Genomic DNA, 24,318 nt, shown 5'->3' on the forward strand with positions numbered 1-24,318 from the left:
TTTTGCTTGTAGTTAAGTTCATTGTTTTCTTCTGTTCTACTCACTCGATTGATTCTCATGTTCTCTTTTTTGGTAAGAAAATGTTCTTTCCACTAATCTTACTACACATATCTTCATATGTCGAGAACTTAAATTTCAAAATATTCGCTCATTTCACTGGTCGGCCACCGACTTAAACGTTACATTGATTAACAGACCATAGCGGTTGTTATCCTACTACAGTCAGTGGGGCTGACCAACTTGTCATAGAGTACAATAATCATATAAGATAAATCATGTGTTTTAATTTCTCAATTGTAAATTTTTTTTCCTTTACTTATCATGTATTTTAATTTCTTATTTCTTAAAGATAAATAATGATTATCTTTTAAATCAAGTTATAATGAAAAAAGCACAACTTATTTAAAAGTGAGTAAAATTGTCACACAATATATTGAAGTAAAATTTATAGGACTGCTTAAAATTAGTAAATTTTCAGAGTTAAAAGAAAGGTAAGTATTGTTTAGTCACATGTGTCTTTTTGTTCTATATTTTCTTTGTCAACAACATGAATAACATATAGATTTAGTTCTGATCAATATTTAACACTCAAATATTACATGTCACTTTATTAAAATGCTGCAATAACTTTTCCAGAACATTCTTATTTAAGATTGCTTGCATATACTAATTTCTGCTTCAAAACTCTATTCTGCATAAAAAGAATTACCGAAAAACTCTACTTATAGAACTCCATCACTCCCACAGTAGCTGATATGTCACTACATGCAACATGAAACTTGGAAAAACCAGAACTCTTGCACAAGCTCTCAAATTCAATCTCAGTTCTTTCCCTCCCTCCATGTGCTAAAAGCATGTGATTGTCCACAATAGTACTATGTTTAGATGCATCACTTGAATTGGGAACCTCTGGAATTATATAATCCAAAACAATCACTTTCCCATGTGGTGGCAAAGCTTTGTGACAGTTTCTTAAAATTTTTATACAATCTTCATCTGCCCAGTTGTGACATATAGATTGAAATAACAAAAACCAAAGAAAAAAATGTAATTAGAAATTTTATACTGTGTATTGAACTTTCTAAAAGTAGAAAATTAAACTCTATGTAAAATGGCATCCCCATTTGGAACACTTTCAAACATATCTCCTCCCACATGCTCCACACCTTCATGCAAAATGAGTGTTAATTTGGTGATTGAAAATTTTCAGAAAGTTTTAAAATATTTGTAACCTCCTTATATATAGAGAAAGAGAAATTAGTATAAATGTAGCTGCATGAGGAGGGGCATCTTGAATCATCTAAGGCAAATCAAAGTTAATCCCTTTAATTGAAGGGTATGCAGAGAGAATGAGTTTCAGGGTCTCTCCTACATCAACAAGTGTTAATTATCATTTGAAAATTTGGATTGAATTTTTTGGATTACTCATATTTAAAAATCTTGAAATCTAGATCCATAAGATATATAAAATGTAAATTAGATTGAAATCCAGATCCATTAAATAGATTTTAAATGGATTAGATTTTTAATAAAATGGATTATAAATGGATTAGATTGGAACAAAAGTAAATTGGATCAAGAAAATTAAATTTTTTGTCCACCCCTATCTATTGGACCAGCATGAGCCGTTGCTTTGTAAAACATTTGATTCAACTCTGCATCCTTCTCTTCTCCATATATTGATATGACAGCATTCCAAACACACCTTCAAAATGGTTACTGCAATGCACCTTTTGCATCCTTCCTATTAAGAGCACAAACAACTTTAAAACATGTGAAATTAAACAAGAAATTTGAGGTAAAATTAAAGTCTTGATTACCAAAGGTCATGAAATCCACGATGAAGTAAGGTTGAGAGTGGAGCCAGCGAGAAATTTTAATGGTGTTATAAAAAGAGTAAATTATGTAGATTTAAATCTGTTTTAATTAGACCAATGTATTAATAGTGGCTTGGAAAATTAAGATAGTCATAAGTTAATGCATTAAAAAATTGAGGAAACATATCTCTCCTGGTAACTATAAAGAACTTTTCGATTTTGATTTTTTAACTTATAACCCTTATGAACATACAAATACTAAAAAAATATTTTAAAAGAGGAAAATAAAGCATTATATATTTTATTTTGACACGCCAAATGTATTCTTCTAATTTCTTACTATAGTCTCGTCTATTTAAAAGAAAATGCTTTTAATTATTTAACCAATTAATATTCTAAAAGCGTTAATTAACAACATCTTAATCTGTATTTGTTTTTTTTTTTTTATAATTTGGTGGTATTTAGAATTGTAACCTTGAATAATCTTTCTTCCTACATAAGAAATTTGTATTCATTTTTAATCTTATATTTTGGAAAACATTGTTTGTTTACTCTTTTTAACAATAAATTGAAGTATATATATATATATATATATATATATATATATATATATATATATATATAAAACGTCTCATTTAAATAATAACATAATTAAATGAAACATTACAATGAATCATAAAAAAGACAAAGTCATAGAGTATAAACGTTACTCCTTACAGTTATCCATGGGGCTAAAAATGAAATACTAAGGTACACCACGATACCTATAACAAGATAGAGAATTAGTTCGGCAGTATTCAAAATAAATGCTCAGAGAGCAAATAACACATGGGCCACAACCCTAAAAGGAAAAATAAAAAATAAGAGGATCCGACCTGAGACAAGCTATGCAGCGGAATCTCCATCACCCTGTTGACCACGAGGAGTTCTCGCATCTACTCCTATCAATAAATTGATGATCATCGCAGAAAGAGAAAACCACACATAGGACATACAAACAAGTAGAAAGGGTAAGCTAGAGTAGAAAAATGTTTTATCATACACTACAAAAAAACATGTAAATACCGACATTTATTTTTGTAATTTACGTCATTTTTAACTGTCGTTATTTACTTGAGTAACAGTTTCCTGAAATGTCGTAATTCTTGCCGTCACAAAGTATAATATGGCGGTTATAGATGAACCGCCGCAACAACTGTCATTTTATACAACATATAAAGTGACGATTTAAAGAGGCAAAAAGCGTCAGTTAAAACTGACGTCATATTTTTACTGAATGACAAATATAATGTGAAAAACGACGCTTTAAACTAACACTATTATAATTATATTATGACATTTTTAAATGTCATCAGTTTAATTAATTACAATTAATTATGAGATTAATTACGTCATTAACAAATGTATCAAATGACGTAATTTTAATATTTAATTATTTATTCTTTTTTAATATTTCTCATACTTTCATAATTCAATAAAATTATAGCACTATCAAATAGAAATTGATAAACTAAATTGATTCGTTGTCAATATAACATAACTACACCAAAGTACCAATTCAAGCATTTGAAAAAAAAAGACAACATTAAGAGTACCAAAATATTCAAGCATCTAAGAAAAAAAGACATTAAAAGTCCTAAGTCTAAGGTGTTTTGCTTCCACCACTTGATCCTAGTATTTCATGCGGAGATGGCACACCACTTTCAATATCTCGTGCATGCAATGAAGAAATAATTTAGTATATATGAATAAGTGAAATTGAAATAAATTATGAGATCCATACAATAAGTTTAAGTAATTTACTAATGTATTCATTGTGTTATTTGTGCTTGTAAATTCTTTACACTGATGTTTTCCCAAGTGAGCTTAAAATGTACTATCTGTGAGAATGTTTTTTGTGAGTTCGGGTGAACCAATAAAAAATCTTTTGGGTACTTGATTTATGTTTACTATATGGTCTAGTCTAGAATTGTGTAAATGCCTTGATGCGGTTCAATTCTTTGTATACATTTTCTGAACTTGTATTTAGAAATAAATGAAACATGTTGATTCATCAAATGAGAAACAAATTGGATCTTTTTTACAGTAGTTTGTTGTAATGAGCCATTTATTTTAGTTGTGGCGTGTTGTTGCAAGCCCCTTAACATTTCTCCTAGGACTATCATTTTACCACAGGTCCACAAACCAACGTGGTTTCTCATTAAAAACTAAACATTCTTTTTAGTGATAAATTGATATTTTAACGCTTGTGTTAAATACATTCGTTTACTTGTATTGACGTTGCTTCTTTCAGTGGGTTTTTACAAGAAAAGACGAAAGTGACTTAGGTCCATTCTCACAATGGAACATAACTGGAACTTACAGAGGTTGGTATTCTTTACTTACACAAATGTATGTTTAGATTGACCACAGTGGGGTATAGTTTTGGTTTATTATACACATGTTTGATGTAATTAGTTGCATAATTGTGTTTTTGACTGTTGAGTTTCTACTATTTGAGATCCCACATTGACTTTATTAGATATGACCAGAGTAGAATTTATAAATGCTTGGTCTAGACTCGTGTCTCAAGCTAGCTTTGGGGTTGAGTTATGTTAGTTCAAATTCAAGACGGTATCAAAACCTATTAAAGATATGATATTGAGCTACCCTTAACTATCCAGAAATCTACTAACCCCATGGTTTTCGCGTGCAATATATATAAAAAAAACTTCAATATGTTTCTAGTCCCTATAATATATCTGTTTTGTCATTTTAATTATCTTTTCCCATGGTTTTGGTCCATACAAAATTTGATTTTGTATTTCTAAAATCTAAAACTTCTGATATCAGTTCCTCTCATATTAGAAGATAGGGTTAAATATGTTTTTGGTCCCTCAAGTTTCAGCGAAATTTGGAATTAGTCCCTCATCAAAACTTTTGACCAATTTAGTCCTCCATCTTTCAAAATGCATGAATTTAGTCCTTTTAACCAAATTTTGTTAAGTTTATCTGACGTTTCAAGCGCATTTCATGATAGTATTTAAGTTAACATTGAAGCAAAAATGTGTCAAACAGTATAAATAATTTAAATACTATCATGAAATGCGCTTGAAATGTCAGATAAACTTAACAAAATTTGGTTAAAAGGACTAAATTCACGCATTTTGGAAGATGAATGACTAAATTGGTCAAAAGTTTTGATGAGGGACTAAACCCAAATTTCACTCAAACTTGAGGGACCAAAAACATATTTAACCCTAGAAGATATTCATTATAATCATTATTATTTAAGAAACATCCTCCTTGTTCTCTGTTAGATATAGTTTGATATTATTAGGATATTGTTAGATATTGATAACCACAATATCAAACAATATCTTCTATTTAATCTTTTTATTTTCAGTTACTCTTTTTATTTGTACCTCTCTCTATTATAAATAGATTACCCTATGTGTGGTTTATACACAAGGGAGATTAATCTCAATCCCTATCTTCTTTATTCTCAACATGGTATCTAGAGCTTAAGGTTCTTTTTTTTTTCCGCTATCGCTGCCTCCGCCTCTACCGCCACCGCCGCCGGCGCCACTGCCGGCGCCGCCGCCAGAGTAGTCGCTGGAGCTGTCGCCGGAGCTGCCGCTAGAGCCACTGCCGAAGTCGCCACCACCGTTGTCGTCGCCGGAGTGTTAGTTCCGACCGGCGACCATACAATTTTGATCATCCCTCACGCGCCATTCGAAGCCGCGTGTCTTCCAGTTCCTCTTTCAGTTCTGAAATCTCTTCTGTTTCATCTGATATACTTGTTATGTACAACAAATTTCTCAAATGGTATAAGGATCAACAGTTTTCTAGTTCCACTGCATCTGTTGCTCACACAGGTACATATTTTGTTGGTCTGACTCAATCTTCTTCTCCTGGTCCTTGGGTTTTTGATTCAGGAGCCATTGATCATATTACTGGTAACAAATCTTTGTTCTCTTCTTTATCCTTTACTAATCTTTTACCTTCTGTTACACTGGCTGATGGTTCTAGAGTCTCATCTCATGGTGTTGGCACTATTAAACTTTTTCCTTCTTTAACCATTGATAATGTTCTTTATGTCCCTGGGTCTCCTTTTAACCTGTTGTCCATCAGTCGCCTAACTCGTTCTCTTGATTGTGTTGTTTCTTTTACCAACAATTCTGTCTGTTTACAGGATCAGAGTTCGAAACAGGTGATTGGCACAGGATATGAGTCTCATGGTCTTTATCATATTCGTCCCTCTACACACATTGGTGCAATTATGGAGTCTCCCTCTCTTATTCATGCTCAGTTTGGTCATTCAAGCCTTGCCAAGTTACAACAGCTTGTCCCTGCCTTGTCCAAGTTGTCTCGTTTGGATTGTGAGTCGTGTCAATTAGGCAAGCATACTCGTACTTCTTTTCCTCGTAGTGTTACACGTGATGCTTCGTCCCCTTTTGCCTTGATTCACTCTGACATTTGGGGTCCTAGTCGCGTTAAGTCTACTTTAGGTTTTCAATACTTTGTTACTTTCATTGATGATTACTCCATATGCACTTGGTTATTTCTAATGAAACATCGTTCGGAATTATTTCATATCTTTCAATCTTTTTTTAATGAAATTAAAACTCAGTTCGGTGTTTCTATTAGAGTTTTGCATAGTGATAATGGCCGTGAATATCTTTCTCATTCTTTCAAATAATTTATGGCTTCTCATTGGCATTCTGCATCAAACTTCTTGTGCTTATACCCCTCAACAAAATGGTGTAGCTGAACGTAAAAATAGACATCTTATGGAAACCACTCGCACTCTTTTAATTCATGGCGAGGTTCCTGAACATTTCTGGGGTGATGCCATTCTTACTGCCTGTTATCTCATTAATCGTATGCCTTCTTCGGTTTTAAAGAATAACATACCTCACTCCATTTTATTCCCTCATGAACCTCTTCATCCCTTACCTTTAAGAGTTTTCGGGTCTACATGTTTTGTTCATAATTTTAGTCCTGGTCTTAACAAGCTTTCTCCTAGATCACATAAGTGTGTTTTCTTAGGGTTTACAAGATCACAAAGAGGATACAAATGTTTTTCTCCTTTTCTTAACCGTTATTTTGTGTCTGCAGATGTCACCTTTAATGAGTTCTCCCTTTATTTTAAGAGTCAATCTTCACCTCTGACTCCATCCAATCCTGACAACTCTTCTAATACCTTTAATGTTCCTATTGTTTGTGACCCTCTTACTGTGTCTTCTTCACCCTCGGTTCCTGCTCCACAGTCACCTGCTCCACAGTCACTTGCTCCTCCACCACCTCTTCAGGTTTATAGTCGCCGTAATCGATCACAACCACCACCATGTGACTCCACTCCATTGCCAACTACTCTGTCTCCTCCGGCTCTGACACCTGAGTCTGACCTTCCCATTGTCCTCCGAAAAGGTATGCGTTCTACCCGTAATCCCTCTCCCCATTATATTGCTTTGAGTTATCATCGCTTGTCATTACCTTTTTATACATGTCTTTCCTCTCTTTCTTCTGTGACCATTCCGAAAACTGTCCGTGACGCTTTAGCCCATCCTGGTTGGTGTCAGGCCATGACAAATGAATTAAGTGCTCTTCATAATAGTGGAACTTGGGAACTGGTCCCGTTGCCGTCTGGGAAATCTGTTGTTGGTTGCAGGTGGGTGTTTGCTATCAAAGTTGGACCTGATGGTACTATTGATCGCCTCAAAGCTCGTCTTGTAGCCAAAGGTTATACTCAAATTTTTGGGTTGGATTATGGAGATACTTTTTCCCCCGTGGCAAAGATGGCTTCTGTTCATTTATTTATTGCCATGGCTGCTCTTCAACAATGGCCTCTTTATCAATTGGATGTTAAAAATGCTTTCCTCAATGGTGATTTGCAAGAGGAAATCTATATGGAGCAACCTCCTGGGTTTGTTGCTCAAGGGGAGTCTTCTGGGATGGTATGTCGTCTTTGCAAATCACTATATGGCCTAAAACAATCTCCTAGGGCCTGGTTTGGAAAGTTTAGCAATGTTGTTCAACAATTTGGTATGACTCGGTGTGAAACAAATCATTATGTTTTTTATCAACACTCGAGTGCTGGATGTGTTTACTTGATAGTATATGTTGATGACATCGTTCTTACAGGGAGTAACAACCATGACATCTCTTAGTTGAAACAACATATCTGTCACCATTTTCAGACCAAAGATCTTGGCAAACTCAGATATTTCTTGGGTATTGAGGTGGCACAGTCCAATGATGGTATTGTTATATCTCAAAGAAAGTATGCCATGGATATTCTGGAGGAAACTGGGTTGATGATTTCAAAGTCTGTTGATACACCCATGGATCCCAATACTAAACTTCTACCAAATCAGAGGGAGCCTATATCTGATCCTGAGCAGTATAGATGATTGGTTGGGAAATTGAATTATCTTACCGTTACTCGTCCTGACATTTCTTTTGCAGTCAGTGTGGTAAGCCAATTTCTTAATTCTCCATGTGAAGATCATTGGAATGCAGTCATTCGCATCTTGAAGTATATTAAAAAATCTCATGGAAAAGGATTGTTATATGGTTCTAATAACCATACAAGAGTTGTTTGCTATTTAGATGCTGATTGGGCAGGATCTCCTTCTGATAGAAGATCTACATCTGGGTATTGTGTCTCCATTGGTGGTAACTTGATCTCGTGGAAAAGTAAGAAACAAAGTGTTGTAGCAAGATCTAGTGCAGAAGCAGAATATAGAGCTATGGCCTCAGCTGCCTGTGAACTTGTTTGGCTCAAGCAATTGCTTGAAGAGTTACAATTTGGAGATATTACTCAAATGACACTTGTGTGTGACAATCAGGCTGCCCTTCATATTAGCTCTAATCCTGTCTTTCATGAGAGGACTAAACACATTGAGATTGATTGTCATTTCGTTCAGGAAAAGGTTATGTCTGGAGACATCAAGACTGAGTTTGTTAACTCAAGTGATCAGTTAGCAGATATTTTTACGAAGTCTTTACGGGGGCCTAGAATTGATTATATTTGTAACAAGCTTGGCACATACGATTTGTATGCTCCAGCTTGAGGGGGAGTGTTAGATATAGTTTGATATTATTAAGATATTGTTAGATATTGATAACCACAATATCAAACAATATCTTCTATTTAATCTTTTTATTTTCAGTTACTCTTTTTACTTGTACCTCTCTCTATTATAAATAGATTACCCTATGTGTGGTTTATACACAAGGGAGATTAATCTCAATCCCTATCTTCTTTATTCTCAACATTCTCCAATAGACATGTCATCTTTCAGCAGTTAGAGGAATGAAACCATAAAACAAAATTATAAACGGACCAGAACAACAAGAAATAAATTATACGGGTGAAAAGCATAAAATGGGTATATTATTTGGACTATAATCATATTTAAGCATAAGAAAGACTGGTTCTATAACCTCCCTTACATGCTCTAGGTGTTCAATCCTATGTGTGTTGAGATCCCATATCAACTGTACATATAGCCAAAGTAGAGCTTAAAAAGGTTTAGAGAATCCTCCACTCATTAGCTAGCTTTTGCAGGTGAGTGTCTATTTGGAGGATACATGATTGGAAAATAATTTTTTCTATCCCTACTTGAATTTTTTAATCACTTCAAGTTTTACGATTTTTGTGGATCACTTTGTCTTTATTGAGGAACAATATTGTTGTGATAGGAATCTTGGGAGAACCAAACCACAAAAGACTAGCCATTTTAGTTGGAGAGCCCAAGGCTTATAAACCCCACACTAGAATCTCATACTTTCAATAAGGGACTGAAGTCTCATATCTTGCTATTGAATCCTATGACTACCACTGGACGGAATATAATGTCTAAGATCATCTGTGTATAAAATTAGAAACTTTGCTCCCATGGACCAACTAAACCTATGACATTTTGACTAATAATGTTTTAAAAGGACTTTTTATTTAATTTGTTAAAATTCATATTTATAATAAACATTGTTCACTAATTTGTTTTGAAATGAATTTACAAGCTGGTATTGTTACAGTGTGATGATATGTCTATGTTATCATCTTTCAATGCAGGGACTTGGAAGTTTTTAGATACTACAAATGGTTCTACTAGATTTCCAGACATCAGAAAAATAAATGGAAATTCTGTAATTGAATTAGTTAGTGTGCCAACAAAGATAACTGGTGTACATTATGTGCAGGTGAGTTGTTGAATTATATGGATAGACTTGAATAATGAGAGGGAATAAAGAAATATATTATTAATTATTAATAACTATCATTCTAATTACATTCCCAACTCTTCTATTTGTAGCAATCACATTCTCTTAAAAAAAGAAATAAAATCCGACAGAATGAATATGAAGATTCTAAGGATATTTTTTCCTGATTACTATAGAGATACTAGGATAATTATATCCTAATAATCCCCTATTTACAATAAATAGAATCAGAATGAAGTCAGCTTCACATGTGATACAGTGTCACGATTGTTCTGTTGTATATTTAAAATAACACCAACTTCTAATGAAGAAGCTTCTAGGTTCTTTACCTCAAGTGTTTAAATTGTATTCACTTACGTTAATACTGTGAATAATTATCTAAAATATCAAGAGAGTCAAAGATTCCTTGAAGTTCTGTGCTCTTGATATGCTAAAGAATTAATCAAAAACTCTCTTTTCATTCTGTTTTTCCTTGATAGTTACATTACTCCATCCCAATTTAGCTAAAGAAAATTTGCAATTTAGTGTTACGTATTGTACTAAAACCATGTGAAATTCTCGCTGATCATTTCTATTTTTATGCTATTTATCAGGGGGTAGTCATATTCCATGATGTATTTGACAATGAATACAATGTTGGTGGTGCTCAAATCAGAGTAGAAGGTGTATATATATGGCCTTATAGGCAGCTTCGAATGGTAGCCAACAGGTGAATATCAATATGTTGCGGAGCTCAATTTATAATGCTACCTTATTGCGTTTAGATATCTACGGCATTACGATCCTTTTTTTTTTCCTGGGCTAAATTTATTTATTCATAATATTTTGCAAGTTTCTATTTGATAAATTATACCTTCCTTTCTTGCTAAAACAGTAATGTTTATTTGCTAGCGGGAATTGGTATTTAATAGTGAAAAAATGGGTAATTAAGTAAAAAGTTGCTAATTCTGCGTCAAAAACTCAGTAAACACTGGAACTTCAGAACATCAGTTTAGCATAAAACTGATTGTGATGAACTGATAGTGAAACAATAGATTAATCAAGAAAAACTCATCTTTTGTTTAGTGCTTTAGTACTTCATTAGTATTACTTGGGACACATGCCTCATATTTCAAAGCTATCTATAGGCAGTTTTGAATTCAATTCCATGCAATCTGTGAAATCCATTTTGACTTGTAGAAGCTATCAGCACCCTGAACTTAAAATATAACACATTTTGTTTTCTAATGTTGGAGATTATGGAATAGTTTTTGATTTAACCTCATTTTTTGACCTTGCATTACTTTTGTCTGCATACCCAGTTAATTTGAAGAGAAGTTGGCTCAGCTATCATGATTTTTAAAATTTTCAAAACTTATTTTCTTCCTAGTTTAGCCTTTAATCATGAATCAGGTTTTTAAAGGGTGTTATTTGTTGAGTTGTATTTTATTTGTTAATCAAAATTAATTTACAATTCAAATAGTGGTGCTAAGCCTATAATATTTAAATGTGCTGAATAGTTTCTTTGTTATTTTCTTATTGTAGTGGTAAAGATGGGGGACTAAATCCGGAGGGAGACTATATTTTATCAAATCCATATCATCTGGTACCGGGTCTTTTTTTTTTTTTTTCACTTGAAAATGTTTATTATTCTGTATAGTTGACATTTAATAGACTCCTGAAATTTAAGGATGGTATGATCCAAATTTGTCTTGGCCTTTTCATGGGTTTGATTTTATTTGACATCACAAGTTCATCTGTTATAAAGAAAGGAATTTTTTATGTGTATTAGAATTACAATCCTAAGTCATGTCTATATGCTGGGGTGGACAAAAACTACAAGGAATAAACAATAACTGCATTCTTGTAGTTTTAAATGTTAAAACTGTGTATATAAAAATTTCTCAATGTTATAATCCCTTGATATATCTCAAAATCATGTTGAGTAAGACTGGGATGTCAGCATAAGTTACATAACCGAAAAGAGGATGAGGGTCAGCCATGACCTGACCCAAAAGCTCTGGTAGTATATAAAAGGAGAAAGAAAGTTCAGTAATATATGATAGGGGTTCGAACAGATATTATTGTGTCTGTTATTTCTGTTAAGACAGTTAGGAGAGAAGGTATAAATAAACCCTTTGTAACAGGGTTTGTTCCTTTTGAGAAATGAGGACTCATTTGTATACCATACTTTAGTAATAAAGAGGATAATATTTCTGTACTACATCTCTTTGTTTCTCTCTAAGATAAGATAATATCATCAGGATTCCTAACACCATTTGAGGAGTTAAGTGCTGGCATCTATGATTGTCATGTAGAAATGATCATCTTTGTTACTTTTGGGAGTATAATGAGCTTTATGACTACTTAATTGCTATACATGGCTTTCTGAATACAGCTTGGAGTTTTCTCATCTCAAGTATTCCAAGAATCTTCGCGACAAAAGATGTGGAGAAGAAAGCACTGTAATTTATCTACTTCACCTGTATACTTTGAAGAGATCCCCCTCCCACCAACCTTGATGGTTTTTTTCATAGTACCTCTAACTTTCTATGCTTATGTTTTACCCTTATTGCAGCTCCATTGCACGGAATGGAGAAACATTGCAATGTAGAAATAGCTGCACAGGTTTCACGCCTGTCATTGTCAAAGCATGGTACTTGAGTTCTTTCAGCGGATGAATATTCGTTGTTCCTTTTTGTTTTGCTTTTTCAATAGATACGTTAAAGGTTATATTTTATCTGCCTTTCCCCCAAAATTCACTAAGATTTGATGTTTTAACATTAGATATTTCTTTCCTTATTCCGTTTTTGTACAGGTTTATTAAGAATTGTTTTCTGTAATTAGTTTTAAGACAGCAAATTAGCTTTTCTTTTGCCAACTAGTTTTGAATGATTAGTTAACCTATATATTTCTAATCTTCCAATTTTCAGTGTTATTTCCCTGTGTAAGGTCTTAAAAAACAACCTGTTTTGTTTCTTGCCTTTTCTTGAACATTTTCACTCAACCACAGATTAAGGTTCATTATCAACCTTCTTAACTTTCTTAGACGTCTCATTTCCAGTGAGGTTAAGCACGACCTTGTGATTCTTAATTACCTCCTTCCTTCCAATAATTACTTCAAAAGTCACAAGTTTATCACCTTGCCACCACATGATTCTTTTATTTGAAACTTATTGGGTTTTCTATTCATGGATTTTAAAACAAATATCAATGATGAAGACTCTATTTTGTTGTAAGATTTCCTTGGACCACCTTTCAATTCTTGCGAGCTCTATCACCAAAGGTCCTTACCAAAAGGAAATCCTTTTGTAACCTTGAGATTCCACACTTCTAAGTTGGTACAAGTTCCTCGTACTTTCTAAAACAAGTGTACATAATCTTGAAATCGAATGACATTGCAACATGAAGAATAGACTATGCTCTCTCCTTCTTCATTTACATCTCCAAAACCAAAATTATCATGAGTTTCTATAAATCCCCTCACCTAACTACCAACATACTCATTTGGATCGCTGTCTACAGTATTATTTTCCTCTTGTTGAACTTCTTGAACCAATCCTTCAAAATCATTCTAAAACTTCTTTCAAAAGTGATTCTGATTCTACTTTGGATGCACAAACACTAATGATATTGATAAAGTAGTTTAGGATAATCTAATTTTGATCTTAACTACCCTAATCTCCTACAATATTTATTTGAATTTCAAATTTAAAATAAAAATACAGATACAAAATTGGTTCAAGATGCTGATATACAGTGCTATATATCACTCGAATTTTCCAGTTTTATTTTTTAATTTCAATTTTACTCTGTCTTTGTGTCACTGCTCTAGGGTTCTCTATTATTTAGCATACATATACAGAATCTTTTTTTCACTGGTTCTCACATTACCATTTGAACCTTGCGTGAGAAGCTTTATGGTTTTAATTTGTGCGGGGATTAATTTTGTAGGATTTAATGTAATACAATGTTTTGGAAGATATAGGTGATAAGAATAAACGAAATCAAGGAAAAGAAAAGGTCTTAAAAAGATCAAATGAAGCATTACTATTATTTCCATTTCATGGGTGAATCTAGTTGTCACAAATTGTGGGAACTTTTAGGATACACACATATCTTTAAACTGGCTGCATGACAAGGTTGACTTTAGCCTACCTTTTGATGTTCTTCCCATTTTGTAAAGGATTCTTTTCAGTCAGATATGCACAAACATTGAAGGTCTCTTCTGACTGTGGGCTTCCTTTAGTTCTTTATTATCTTGTGTTGACAGATGGGCTATTCTCTCTCGTCGTATTCTCTCTCTTGTTTCTAATAAAATGACATATTCAGATAAAAGTTTGAAACTTGATCAGGGTTTTAAAAAGTATGCTATATAGCTGCTACTGCGGTGTAGCTATGTAGAATGGCTCCTGCCCGCTAAAGAGGCTGCTGTAGTGGAACAATTTTGTGTAGTGGTTGTACCAGATCGAATTGCATGTTGAATAGCAGCTATAGCAGGCACTACAGTGATGCTATGTTTTGATTACACAAAATTCCTTAGAACAGAGACATTATGACTTTTCTGGACAGCTACTTTTTGGGATTTTAATTTCTAAAATTGAAATCTGCAGATGTAACAATCTAGGACACTGGTCTTTGACTTTTGTTGGTTTTTGCTTGTATGTTTTGTTTTTGACACCTATGACTTTTGACTGTTATTTGTTATTAATAAGCAGTGTGTATACTATAGAATAAATTAAAAATAACGGTTATCCTGCTGTGTTATCCCGTTATAGCATTTTGGAACAGTCTGCTATGCACCACTATCCGGGATTTAAAACATTGGCTTGAGTAACCATGGTGTAATGTCGATGGGAAACTTCTGAGCACATTTAATTTAATAATATCACAATTGCTGATTATTACCGAATATTGATTATGAATGCAGAAGAATATTAAGATGAATTATGGCTCGCTTTTTTCAAAGTTCATTGAGTGCAATTTTACTACGGTTGAAAATATTGTTTTTTATCATATGATTTACCAAGGTGTTTTATGCTTTATTATAGAAGGGGAGCGTGATTCTTTTCAGCTAGTAGGGTTAATGGAGAGTCCGTCTGTGGACGATGATGGGGACTGCTTCTCGCCTTTACAGTTAAATGCAACTTCTATCAACATTGAAGTCTACTATAATAAAGCAGTGAACTATACCTTAATGGTTACTTTTGTATCCTTCAGTCGTCAACTTCCTTTCTACTTTACCACTTTGTTATTGTCTGTTATTGTATATTTTCATTTTTTTTCATCTCTAAACTCTTTTATTTTGCATTGCTGTGTTATTTCCTTAATGTACTTGTACAAGATCTCATTTTTGCAAGTTCTTCTTTTAATTCGGCAAATGGAGCATAGCAACACCCAATCGGTAAGAAATTGCTTCAAAATTTTATTTGAAACTTCGTGTTATAGATTTAGTGAAGATTCTACTGGACAGGGTTTCATTATAAATTACAACGAATATGATTCATGTATACCCTTGCAGGGGGGCTGCTAAGGTTTCAATATTATTAAAGTGTAATGCAAATTCTAGAAGAATCTAGAAAATCATAAGACAAAAGTGTTGAAATGTAATGAAAGTTCTAGAACAAAGTAGAAAAGCCTAAGATATGAAGAAAAATATCAAGAACATTCTACATAGGCAAAATCTAGAACATTCCACACAAGTTGTGGCTAGCACTTTCTAGAATACTCTATAGGTCTATAAATACCCATGTACTCAATCATTTGATGAATGCCAAGAACTAAGATCACATCTAACACACCACTCTCACTACTACAACTACATACTTCTTCCAACTACAACTTTCACACTCTACTATCTACACATTTTCTCTATTCCCTTCACAACCTTAAAATACCAACCAACAGTGGTACCAGAGCTACGTTCGATCATTTATTGGGCGTAGAAAAATTACTCTATTACTTTCAAAACCTTCCTTCTATACTTCCAAAATAAGAGAGTTTTTTTTCTCTTAACCTATGGCTTCTAACATTGTTCACTTTTCTTCAGTCCCCCTACCAGTTTTTACCGGTGAAAATTTTGACCTCTGGAAACTCAAACTAAAGACATATTTTATCTCACAAAAATTGTGGGATATTGTTCAATCTGGTTATACAAAACCAGATAATATTGAGACTCTATCTGAGGAGGAACGAAAAAAGCTAGAAGATTCTGAACAAAAGGATGCCCAAGCATTGTTTGTTCTTCAACAAGCTGTGGGAGAAACTATCGCCAGGAGGATCATGGATGCCGAAACTGCAAAAAGGGCATGGGATATTCTGGAAGAAGAATTTGAAGGCAATGAACAGGTACGCTCCGTTAAACTACACTATCTAAGAAGAGAATTTGAGACCATCAAAATGAAGGAATCTGAGACCATTGAAGAATACTATGGAAGAATAAAAGAAATAGTGAATAAAATGAAGTTATATGGAAAAGAAATTAAGGAAAAAAGAGTGGTAGAAAAAATTCTTATCACTCTCACAGAGAAATATGATTCCATAGTAGCTTCCATAGAAACTTCCTCGGATCCATCTTCTCTATCGATAAGTAAATTAGTTGGTCTCCTTGGAGCGCACGAAGCAAGATTAAATAATCGTGCTGATACAAATTCAGTCGAAAATGCCTTCCAATCAAAGCTCAAATTACAACCCAAAAGGAGAGAAGAAGAAGAAAAGAAAAATATTGAAGAATATTCTAGAAGCAAAGATTCTAGAAATTTCTCTGGAAGCAAGAAAGATAAATATCCTCCGTGTGGCATTTGCAATAAGTCAAGTCATGCAGAAAAAGACTGTTGGCATCGTGGGAAGCCAATATGTCATTATTGCAAGAAGCCTGGTCACGTGGAGAAGTATTGTAGTAATAAAAATAAGCATCAAGCAAACTTTGCTGAAGAACATAATCAGGAGCAACGTTTATTCTATGCTAATCAAGAATCTCATAGTGGAGAAGGAAACTGGTACTTGGACAGTGGATGCAGCAATCACATGGCCAAAGATCAAAGCATCTTCAAAGACATTGATAAATCTATCAATGTCAAAGTTCGACTTGGAAATGGCGCCACAGTGGAGTCTCAAGGCAAAGGAACTGTCATGGTGGAGACAAAGAAAGGTACGAAATTCATCAAGGATGTTTTACTAGTTCCCAATCTTAAAGAAAATCTTTTAAGTATTGGCCAAATGATGGAGAATGGGTATTCTCTTCACTTTGAGAAAGATACATGCAAAATTTATGACAATAGAAGGTTAGAAATTGGTGAAGTAAAAATGGAGAAGAGAAATAGAAGCTTTCCCATAAGCTTCAAACCTGGAACTAATATTGCCATGAAGGCGGAAGTTGATGACTCATGGCTTTGGCATAGAAGATTTGGCCACTTCAACACACATGCCTTAAAGCTTCTATATCAGAAAAACATGATGAGGGATCTTCCTTACTTGAAGGAGAACAATGAATCATGCGAAGGATGTCTTCTCGGCAAGCAACACCGATTGCCATTCTCAACAGACAAAGCATGGAGAGCAAAAGACTTACTAGAATTAATCCACACCGATGTTTGTGGACCAATGAGGACGCCTTCACATCACAACAACAGGTACTTCATCCTCTTCATTGATGACTTTTCTAGAATGACATGGGTCTATTTCTTAAAGGCAAAGTCAGAAGTCTTTGGAATATTCAAGAAATTTAAGGCTCTTGTCGAGAAACAAAGTGGAAAACAGATAAAAGTACTTAGAAGTGATCGTGGAAAGGAGTACACATCTCGTGAGTTTGACAAATTCTGTGAAGATGAAGGCATAGAACGACAACTTACAGTCGCATATACCCCACAACAAAATGGTGTTTCGGAGAGAAAGAATCGCACAGTCATGGAGATGGCGAGATCAATGCTGAAGGAGAAAGGACTACCAAATACATTTTGGGCAGAAGCAGTCTACACTGCTGTCTACCTACTCAATAGATGTCCTACTAAAGCAGTCCAAGACAAAACTCCAATCGAAGCCTGGAGCGGTAAGAAACCATCAGCTAAACATCTAAGAGTATTTGGATCTGTTTGCTATATTCATGTTCCAGACCAAAAGAGACACAAACTAGAAGACAAGACCGTACGAGGCATCTTCTTGGGATATAGTACACAATCCAAAGGCTATAGAGTCTATAATCTTCAAACAAAGAAGCTAACTATCAGTAGAGACATTGAAGTAGATGAAAGCGCTACTTGGAACTGGGAAGAGGAACAAATTGAAAGGAAGACAATATACATGCCCAACAATCAACCAAGTACAAGCCAAGAAGATAATGATCAAGATACCATTATAACTCCAGAATCTCCTGCAACTCCAACATCAATTCAAGATCAAGAAGAATCATCGCCTGAATCCACTCCGAGACGAATCAGATCTCTAACAGACATCTATGAATCTTGCAACTTGGCTATACTAGAGCCTGGAACCTTTGAAGAGGCCGCAAAACAAGAAGAATGGGTCAAGGCAATGAAAGAAGAGATAAAGACAATAGAGAAAAACAACACTTGGGAGCTAGCAGATTGTCCAAAAGATAAAGATATCATCGGAGTTAAGTGGGTCTTCAAGACAAAGTTAAACCCTGATGGTACCATACACAAACACAAGGCAAGGTTGGTAGCTAAGGGTTATTCACAACAACCTGGAGTAGACTACAATGAGACATTTGCTCCAGTTGCTCGACTAGACACAATAAGAACTCTAATAGCCCTTGCAGCACAAAAAGGATGGAGCATCTACCAATTAGACGTCAAGTCTGCATTCCTCAATGGTGTTCTTGAAGAAGAGATCTATATAGAGCAACCACCAGGATTTGTGGTTAAAGGCCAAGAAGGCAAAGTGTTGAGATTGAAGAAAGCTTTATATGGCCTGAAACAAGCTCCTCGTGCATGGTACAGCAGAATCGATCAATATTTCACTAATCAAGGATTCAGGAGGAGCAAGAGTGAGCCTACACTTTACATCAAGACACAAGGTCAGCATACTCTTTTACTCTCTCTATATGTAGATGATCTTATTTATACTGGAACCAACACAAAGATGTTGATGGAGTTTAAAGAAGATATGATGAAGACCTTTGAGATGACTGATCTTGGCTTGATGAGTTATTTCCTCGGCATAGAGGTAAGTCAAAGAGATGATGGAATATTCATCTCACAAAAGAAATATACAGAAGATTTGCTAAAGAAATTTAAGATGTACGGGTGCAAACCTGTAAGCACACCACTAGTGACGAATGAGAAACTACAAAAGGTGGATGGCGCACCAGAAGCTGATGCATCTCGATACAGGAGTCTAGTCGGAAGTCTACTTTATCTGATGGCTACACGACCAGATATCATGTTTGCTACAAGTCTCTTATCAAGATTCATGCAAAACCCAAGCCAAATACATCTTGGCGTAGGCAAAAGAATTTTAAGATATCTACAAGGAACCAAAGAGTATGGTATATGGTACAAATCCACAGGCAATCCAACATTGCTTGGTTATACTGATAGTGATTGGGCAGGGTCAGTGGACGACATGAAAAGCACCTCAGGCTATGCTTTCTCACTTGGATCGGGGATATTCTCTTGGGCGTCAAAGAAGCAAGCCACAGTTGCACAATCAACCGCTGAAGCAGAATATGTGGCAGCCGCTGAAGCAACAAGTCAGGCTATATGGCTTCGAAGAATACTTAAAGATATGGGAGAAAAACAAAGTGGCCCTACTACAATTAATTGTGACAATAAATCAACCATTGCAATGACAAAGAATCCTGTGCATCACAGCAGAACAAAACATATAGCAATTAAATACCACTTCATCAGAGAAGCGGAAACAAATATGAAGATACGACTTGAGTACTGCCCGACAGAAGATCAAATTGCAGATATCTTCACAAAGGCCTTACCAAGACCAAGATTTGAACTACTACGCACTATGCTTGGAGTTACCGAATTTGCGTCAAGGAGGAGTATTAAAGTGTAATGCAAATTCTAGAAGAATCTAGAAAATCATAAGACAAAAGTATTGAAATGTAATGAAAGTTCTAGAACAAAGTAGAAAAGCCTAAGATATGAAGAAAAATATCAAGAACATTCTACATAGGCAAAATCTAGAAAATTCCACACAAGTTGTGGCTAGCACTTTCTAGAATACTCTATAGGTCTATAAATACCCATGTACTCAATCATTTGATGAATGCCAAGAACTAAGATCACATCTAACACACCACTCTCACTACTACAACTACATACTTCTTCCAACTACAACTTTCACACTCTACTATCTACACATTTTCTCTATTCCCTTCACAACCTTAAAATACCAACCAACAAATATTAACGATTGGTCAGCAAGCTATAGTAGATGCTTATCTTTGCCTTATACATTTGACTGCTGGAATACTAGTTGTACTACAAGAAAATGTCTTATTAGTAATCGATTTTAGTGACTAAAAATTGTTAGTTATTATAGTGACCAATTTAGATACCAATTTACAAAATTAAAATTTATTGGTTACTAAAATAGTCACTAATATAAATAAAATATTATAATTGGCCACTAAATTTGTCATTAATTAATTAAAGAGCAATTTAGTAACTAAGTTATTTTGGTAGCCAAAACTTAGGTAGCTAATTTTTAGTGACTAATTTTCTTTAGTAGCCAAAACTATGGTAACTAATTTTAAAAACCAATTTAGTGACCAATTATAATTTTTTATTCATAATAATAACTATTTTAGTAACCAAAGATTTTTTTTACTTTGTAAACTTGTATCTAAATTAGTAATTATATTAACTAATAATTTTTGGTCACTAAAATTGGTTACTAATGAAGCATTTTCTTGTAGTGTTGGTAAGTTTTCCAAATAAGTGCTAAGGACTTTCATATAATCAATTTAGATTGCTCTACAAACAGTTCTTTATCTGTCATCTTAAAATCTCTAGTATCCTTGTAGAGTTTTGAGTACCAATTATGGGGATTCATAAAATATCAAAGGATCCTTTTTAATTTGAAGAGGTCATTAAATATTTTTCTCTGTGCTTAATTTTGTTTTCCGCGAGTTTGCCATAGAACTGCATTGTATGGCCAGTGTGAATACACATTGCCACATTGGTGTCAGTATCCCCCACTCACTACGTACTCAAACACTGGTGCAAGTCCCACAAAAAATGCATATCAAGCTTGGGAATAAACCTAATGGTGATTGGATGCACAAAACCTGTCTATGCTTGCACTACCTCCTTGGACCTTCAAACCAAATGGACTTGTAATCGAACAGTAAAATATAGTTCAATTACAACATCTAATTCTCAGAGCACCTCATAATTATATAAAAGTTTTTAAATCTGTGGTTCATGGTAGTGCCTGAAGATTCTGGTTAGTTTGGAATACATCATAGCTTTTGAAGGTTGACTCTTGATGTAACCAGAAGAGAAGATTTTAATTGTATTTGTGTTCAATTTGGTTGTAGTATATCATTATCGTTGGTATAATAGATGTGACGAGTGGATGATTATTTTATTTATTTAAGCTTGTCTTATGAATAATTGTTGTTACTTACTACCTACCTGCCATGCAGAATCCTTGTTCAATGCTTTTGCAACTGCTGCATTTTTCAAGTTTGTGGTATTCTCAATATTTGAGATGAGATATCTCCTTGCCATCTGGAAGGCAAGTAGGCCTTTGAGCAATGGTGAAGGTTGGGAGGCAATGAGGCGTGAACTATCAGTTTTATACAGCCGATTCTGTATGTACACATTTAATTTAAGTTTCTTTGGCTACCTGTTTTCGTTATCTAGTCACTATGATATGCCCTGGAGTCATTTGTTCCATAGGATAAGTAAATGCAAGTTATGCTGTGTTGGGAATTACTACCTACTGTACCTATGAGTTGTACTTAATTCTGTACCTAGGCTCCTAGGTCAGTCTTTTGATCTTTCATCTTCTCATTGTATCAGTTTTCAATCATATTATAAATCGAAGATCATAAGAGGGATCTCTCAAGTCTTCCAATTTTATATTTTCTGTCTTATTAATCTCAAGTTGCTGTTTTTGTCATCTATGATTTTCGTACTTTATTGGTTATATTTTCATTTGGGTCCCCATGTCATGTATTCTTAGAATGCATATCCGAAAATGTCTCATTCCACTCTATTGTTCAAGCATGACGGATAACTTCTTTAATATATTTCCAGTTACTTCAACTGGTGCAAGGATTTCCTTGTTTGAAGAAGTGAGACTCAGTTCTAGCCTAACTGTTTAACTTCTTTGGCAGATGGGATCCTACTGGGAGGCATACTGCTCATGTATGAATTCCTCAATCATTTGAGACTTATTCTTCTTCTTGTATACTCCTTTTGGATACCTCAGATAATCACCAATGTTGTTCGTGACTCACGCAAGCCATTGCATCCTCATTACATATTAGGCATAACTGTTACTCGGCTAGCAATCCCATTATATATTTTTGGTTGTCCTAACAACTTCTTGCGTATAGAACCAGATCATAGCTGGTGTGTTTGTTTGGCTATATTTGTTGGACTTCAAGCTGCAATTCTCTTGCTTCAGCACTATTTTGGGTCTATGTGGTTCATTCCTCGTCAGGTTGGACCCATCTGTCTCGATTCTCTTTATCCACTTTTACTCATTTGATTTCATCCAACTCTTTTTCTTGACTGAAGTTATTTTATTTACTTATAACTGATGTGCCTTTGACTGTTTGAAGGATTTGCTAGATATCCTTCAAATACGTGTGGCTCTATTATCTATTTTTGATAATTTTGTCCTATAATATTGGCTCGCATCTGACTTTATCTTTGTCATTTGCAGTTTCTACCTGAGAAATACTGCTACTATAGGAGGTTTACTCAAGATACAAATCACTCCACTGACTGTGTTATATGCATGACAGCCATTGATCTTTCTCCACGATCCAATGATTGCATGGCATGTGAATGTGTTACCTTTGTCTATTGAAATCAATCTTTACAATCTGAACATACCACAAGTCTAATGCACTAACTCTTCCACAGGTGACACCTTGTGATCATTTCTTCCACTCTGGTTGTTTGCAAAGATGGATGGATATAAAGATGGAGTGCCCAACATGCCGTCGCCCTCTTCCACCTGCCTGAAGAGGTTTCCATTGTTCATATCAATAGGATCAACTCACACTACCCAACTGCATAATTTTGGTAATATGCTTAGTGCTATCCAAGATGTACATTTACTTTTGTCTTATATAATTCTGATGCAAGAAAATGGTACATCTTAGCAATTCTGTTGTTTGATGTTTCCTCCTCATTCCATATGCTATGAATATGGCTCCTGTACATGATTTTGAAATGAAATGAACATTACTATATTTTCCTTTTCAAAGCATGAAAATAACTTTTTTCTCATTCTTTTTGTTAAAACGAGTATTTTTTTTAAACTAGCTATTATTTCTTAGTTTTCTACTCGTTGCCTTACCTATTATAGTCCAATGGTAGTCACTAGCATGATTACATCTTAACTTTGAAGTTTGCATTTGACAAACTTTTCTCCTTTTGTTTCGCAGGTTGGGATAGAATCCTTATTGCGTACGTAAAATTGCTACTTCAGTACAAGACTGAAATACGATACTTCTCACAATTGTATCATGCATCATTGGTATAATTTTAGTTTTTTTTTTTCTTTCTTTCAATGTTTATGTATCAATAACGTTGTACATTAGAAATTCAATATGATGTTCTTTTGACTTCTATTCTGTGCTTTTGGTTAATCTCTTTATTCTCCGTTAGTTCCAACAAGTTTGTTTTCCGACGCACGGTTGTGTACATTTAAATAAAAACTATGATAGCACGAAAATAGGTAAATCTTCAATTTAACCCAAATTTAACTAAGAGGTTCAAATGAAGTTTGTCATTCCTCTTTTCCACCGAAGATAGAACAATAAACACAAAAATTGAACACAAAATGGTGATAAACTAACCGTGGTGAAAAAATTATGGTCTAAGTGAGATGACAACTGGAAAAGAGGTTATGGCAGAAGGATTGTGAAAAAAAAAGGAGAAAGTATGATAGTTGCAGTGAAACAGAAGGTAAGAAAAGAAATATTAGAAGTTTAGATAGGTTGTATTGACAAGTTTAGATAATTTTTGAAATTTTAATGCAATATTTTAATAATGATGTTTTTTTATTGATTAATCATGCTTTATGATGGTTCAAAGCTACCAAAATATATTTGACAAATGACTAAAAGGTTATCTGGGCAACCTTAAAC

At 34.3% G+C, this 24,318-nt stretch overlaps 1 protein-coding gene and 1 pseudogene across 1 annotated transcript; one reads left to right on the forward strand and one right to left on the reverse strand.

Moving 5' to 3' along the window:
• Positions 1-574: 574 nt before the first annotated feature.
• LOC146883510 (isoliquiritigenin 2'-O-methyltransferase-like) lies at positions 575-1,873 on the reverse strand (annotated as a pseudogene).
• Positions 1,874-3,665: 1,792 nt separating this feature from the next.
• LOC114163431 (transmembrane E3 ubiquitin-protein ligase FLY2-like) lies at positions 3,666-23,796 on the forward strand. The gene is made up of 15 exons (XM_085666595.1): positions 3,666-3,677; positions 4,111-4,183; positions 9,880-10,007; positions 10,622-10,737; positions 11,553-11,613; positions 12,406-12,472; positions 12,586-12,663; positions 15,059-15,216; positions 15,352-15,416; positions 20,374-20,460; positions 21,632-21,801; positions 22,330-22,658; positions 22,884-23,000; positions 23,087-23,248; positions 23,614-23,796. The coding sequence occupies exons 1-14, from the start codon at positions 3,666-3,668 to the stop codon at positions 23,186-23,188; spliced, it is 1,563 nt and encodes a 520-aa protein (XP_085522721.1). The 3' UTR covers positions 23,189-23,248; positions 23,614-23,796.
• Positions 23,797-24,318: the final 522 nt, after the last annotated feature.

Source organism: Vigna unguiculata, chromosome 9, assembly GCF_037176805.1.
Source record: "Vigna unguiculata cultivar grain cowpea cultivar isolate G323 ecotype 2 chromosome 9, ASM3717680v1, whole genome shotgun sequence".
Classification (NCBI taxonomy): domain Eukaryota; kingdom Viridiplantae; phylum Streptophyta; class Magnoliopsida; order Fabales; family Fabaceae; genus Vigna; species Vigna unguiculata.

Bases quoted from the DNA above. Each gene is read 5' to 3' on its own strand.
- LOC114163431 (XM_085666595.1), top strand. The intron at 10,738-11,552 runs GTGAATATCAAT...TTCTTATTGTAG, and splicing joins CTTCGAATGGTAGCCAACAG to TGGTAAAGATGGGGGACTAA. The intron at 20,461-21,631 runs TGTACTACAAGA...TACCTGCCATGC, and splicing joins TTGACTGCTGGAATACTAGT to AGAATCCTTGTTCAATGCTT.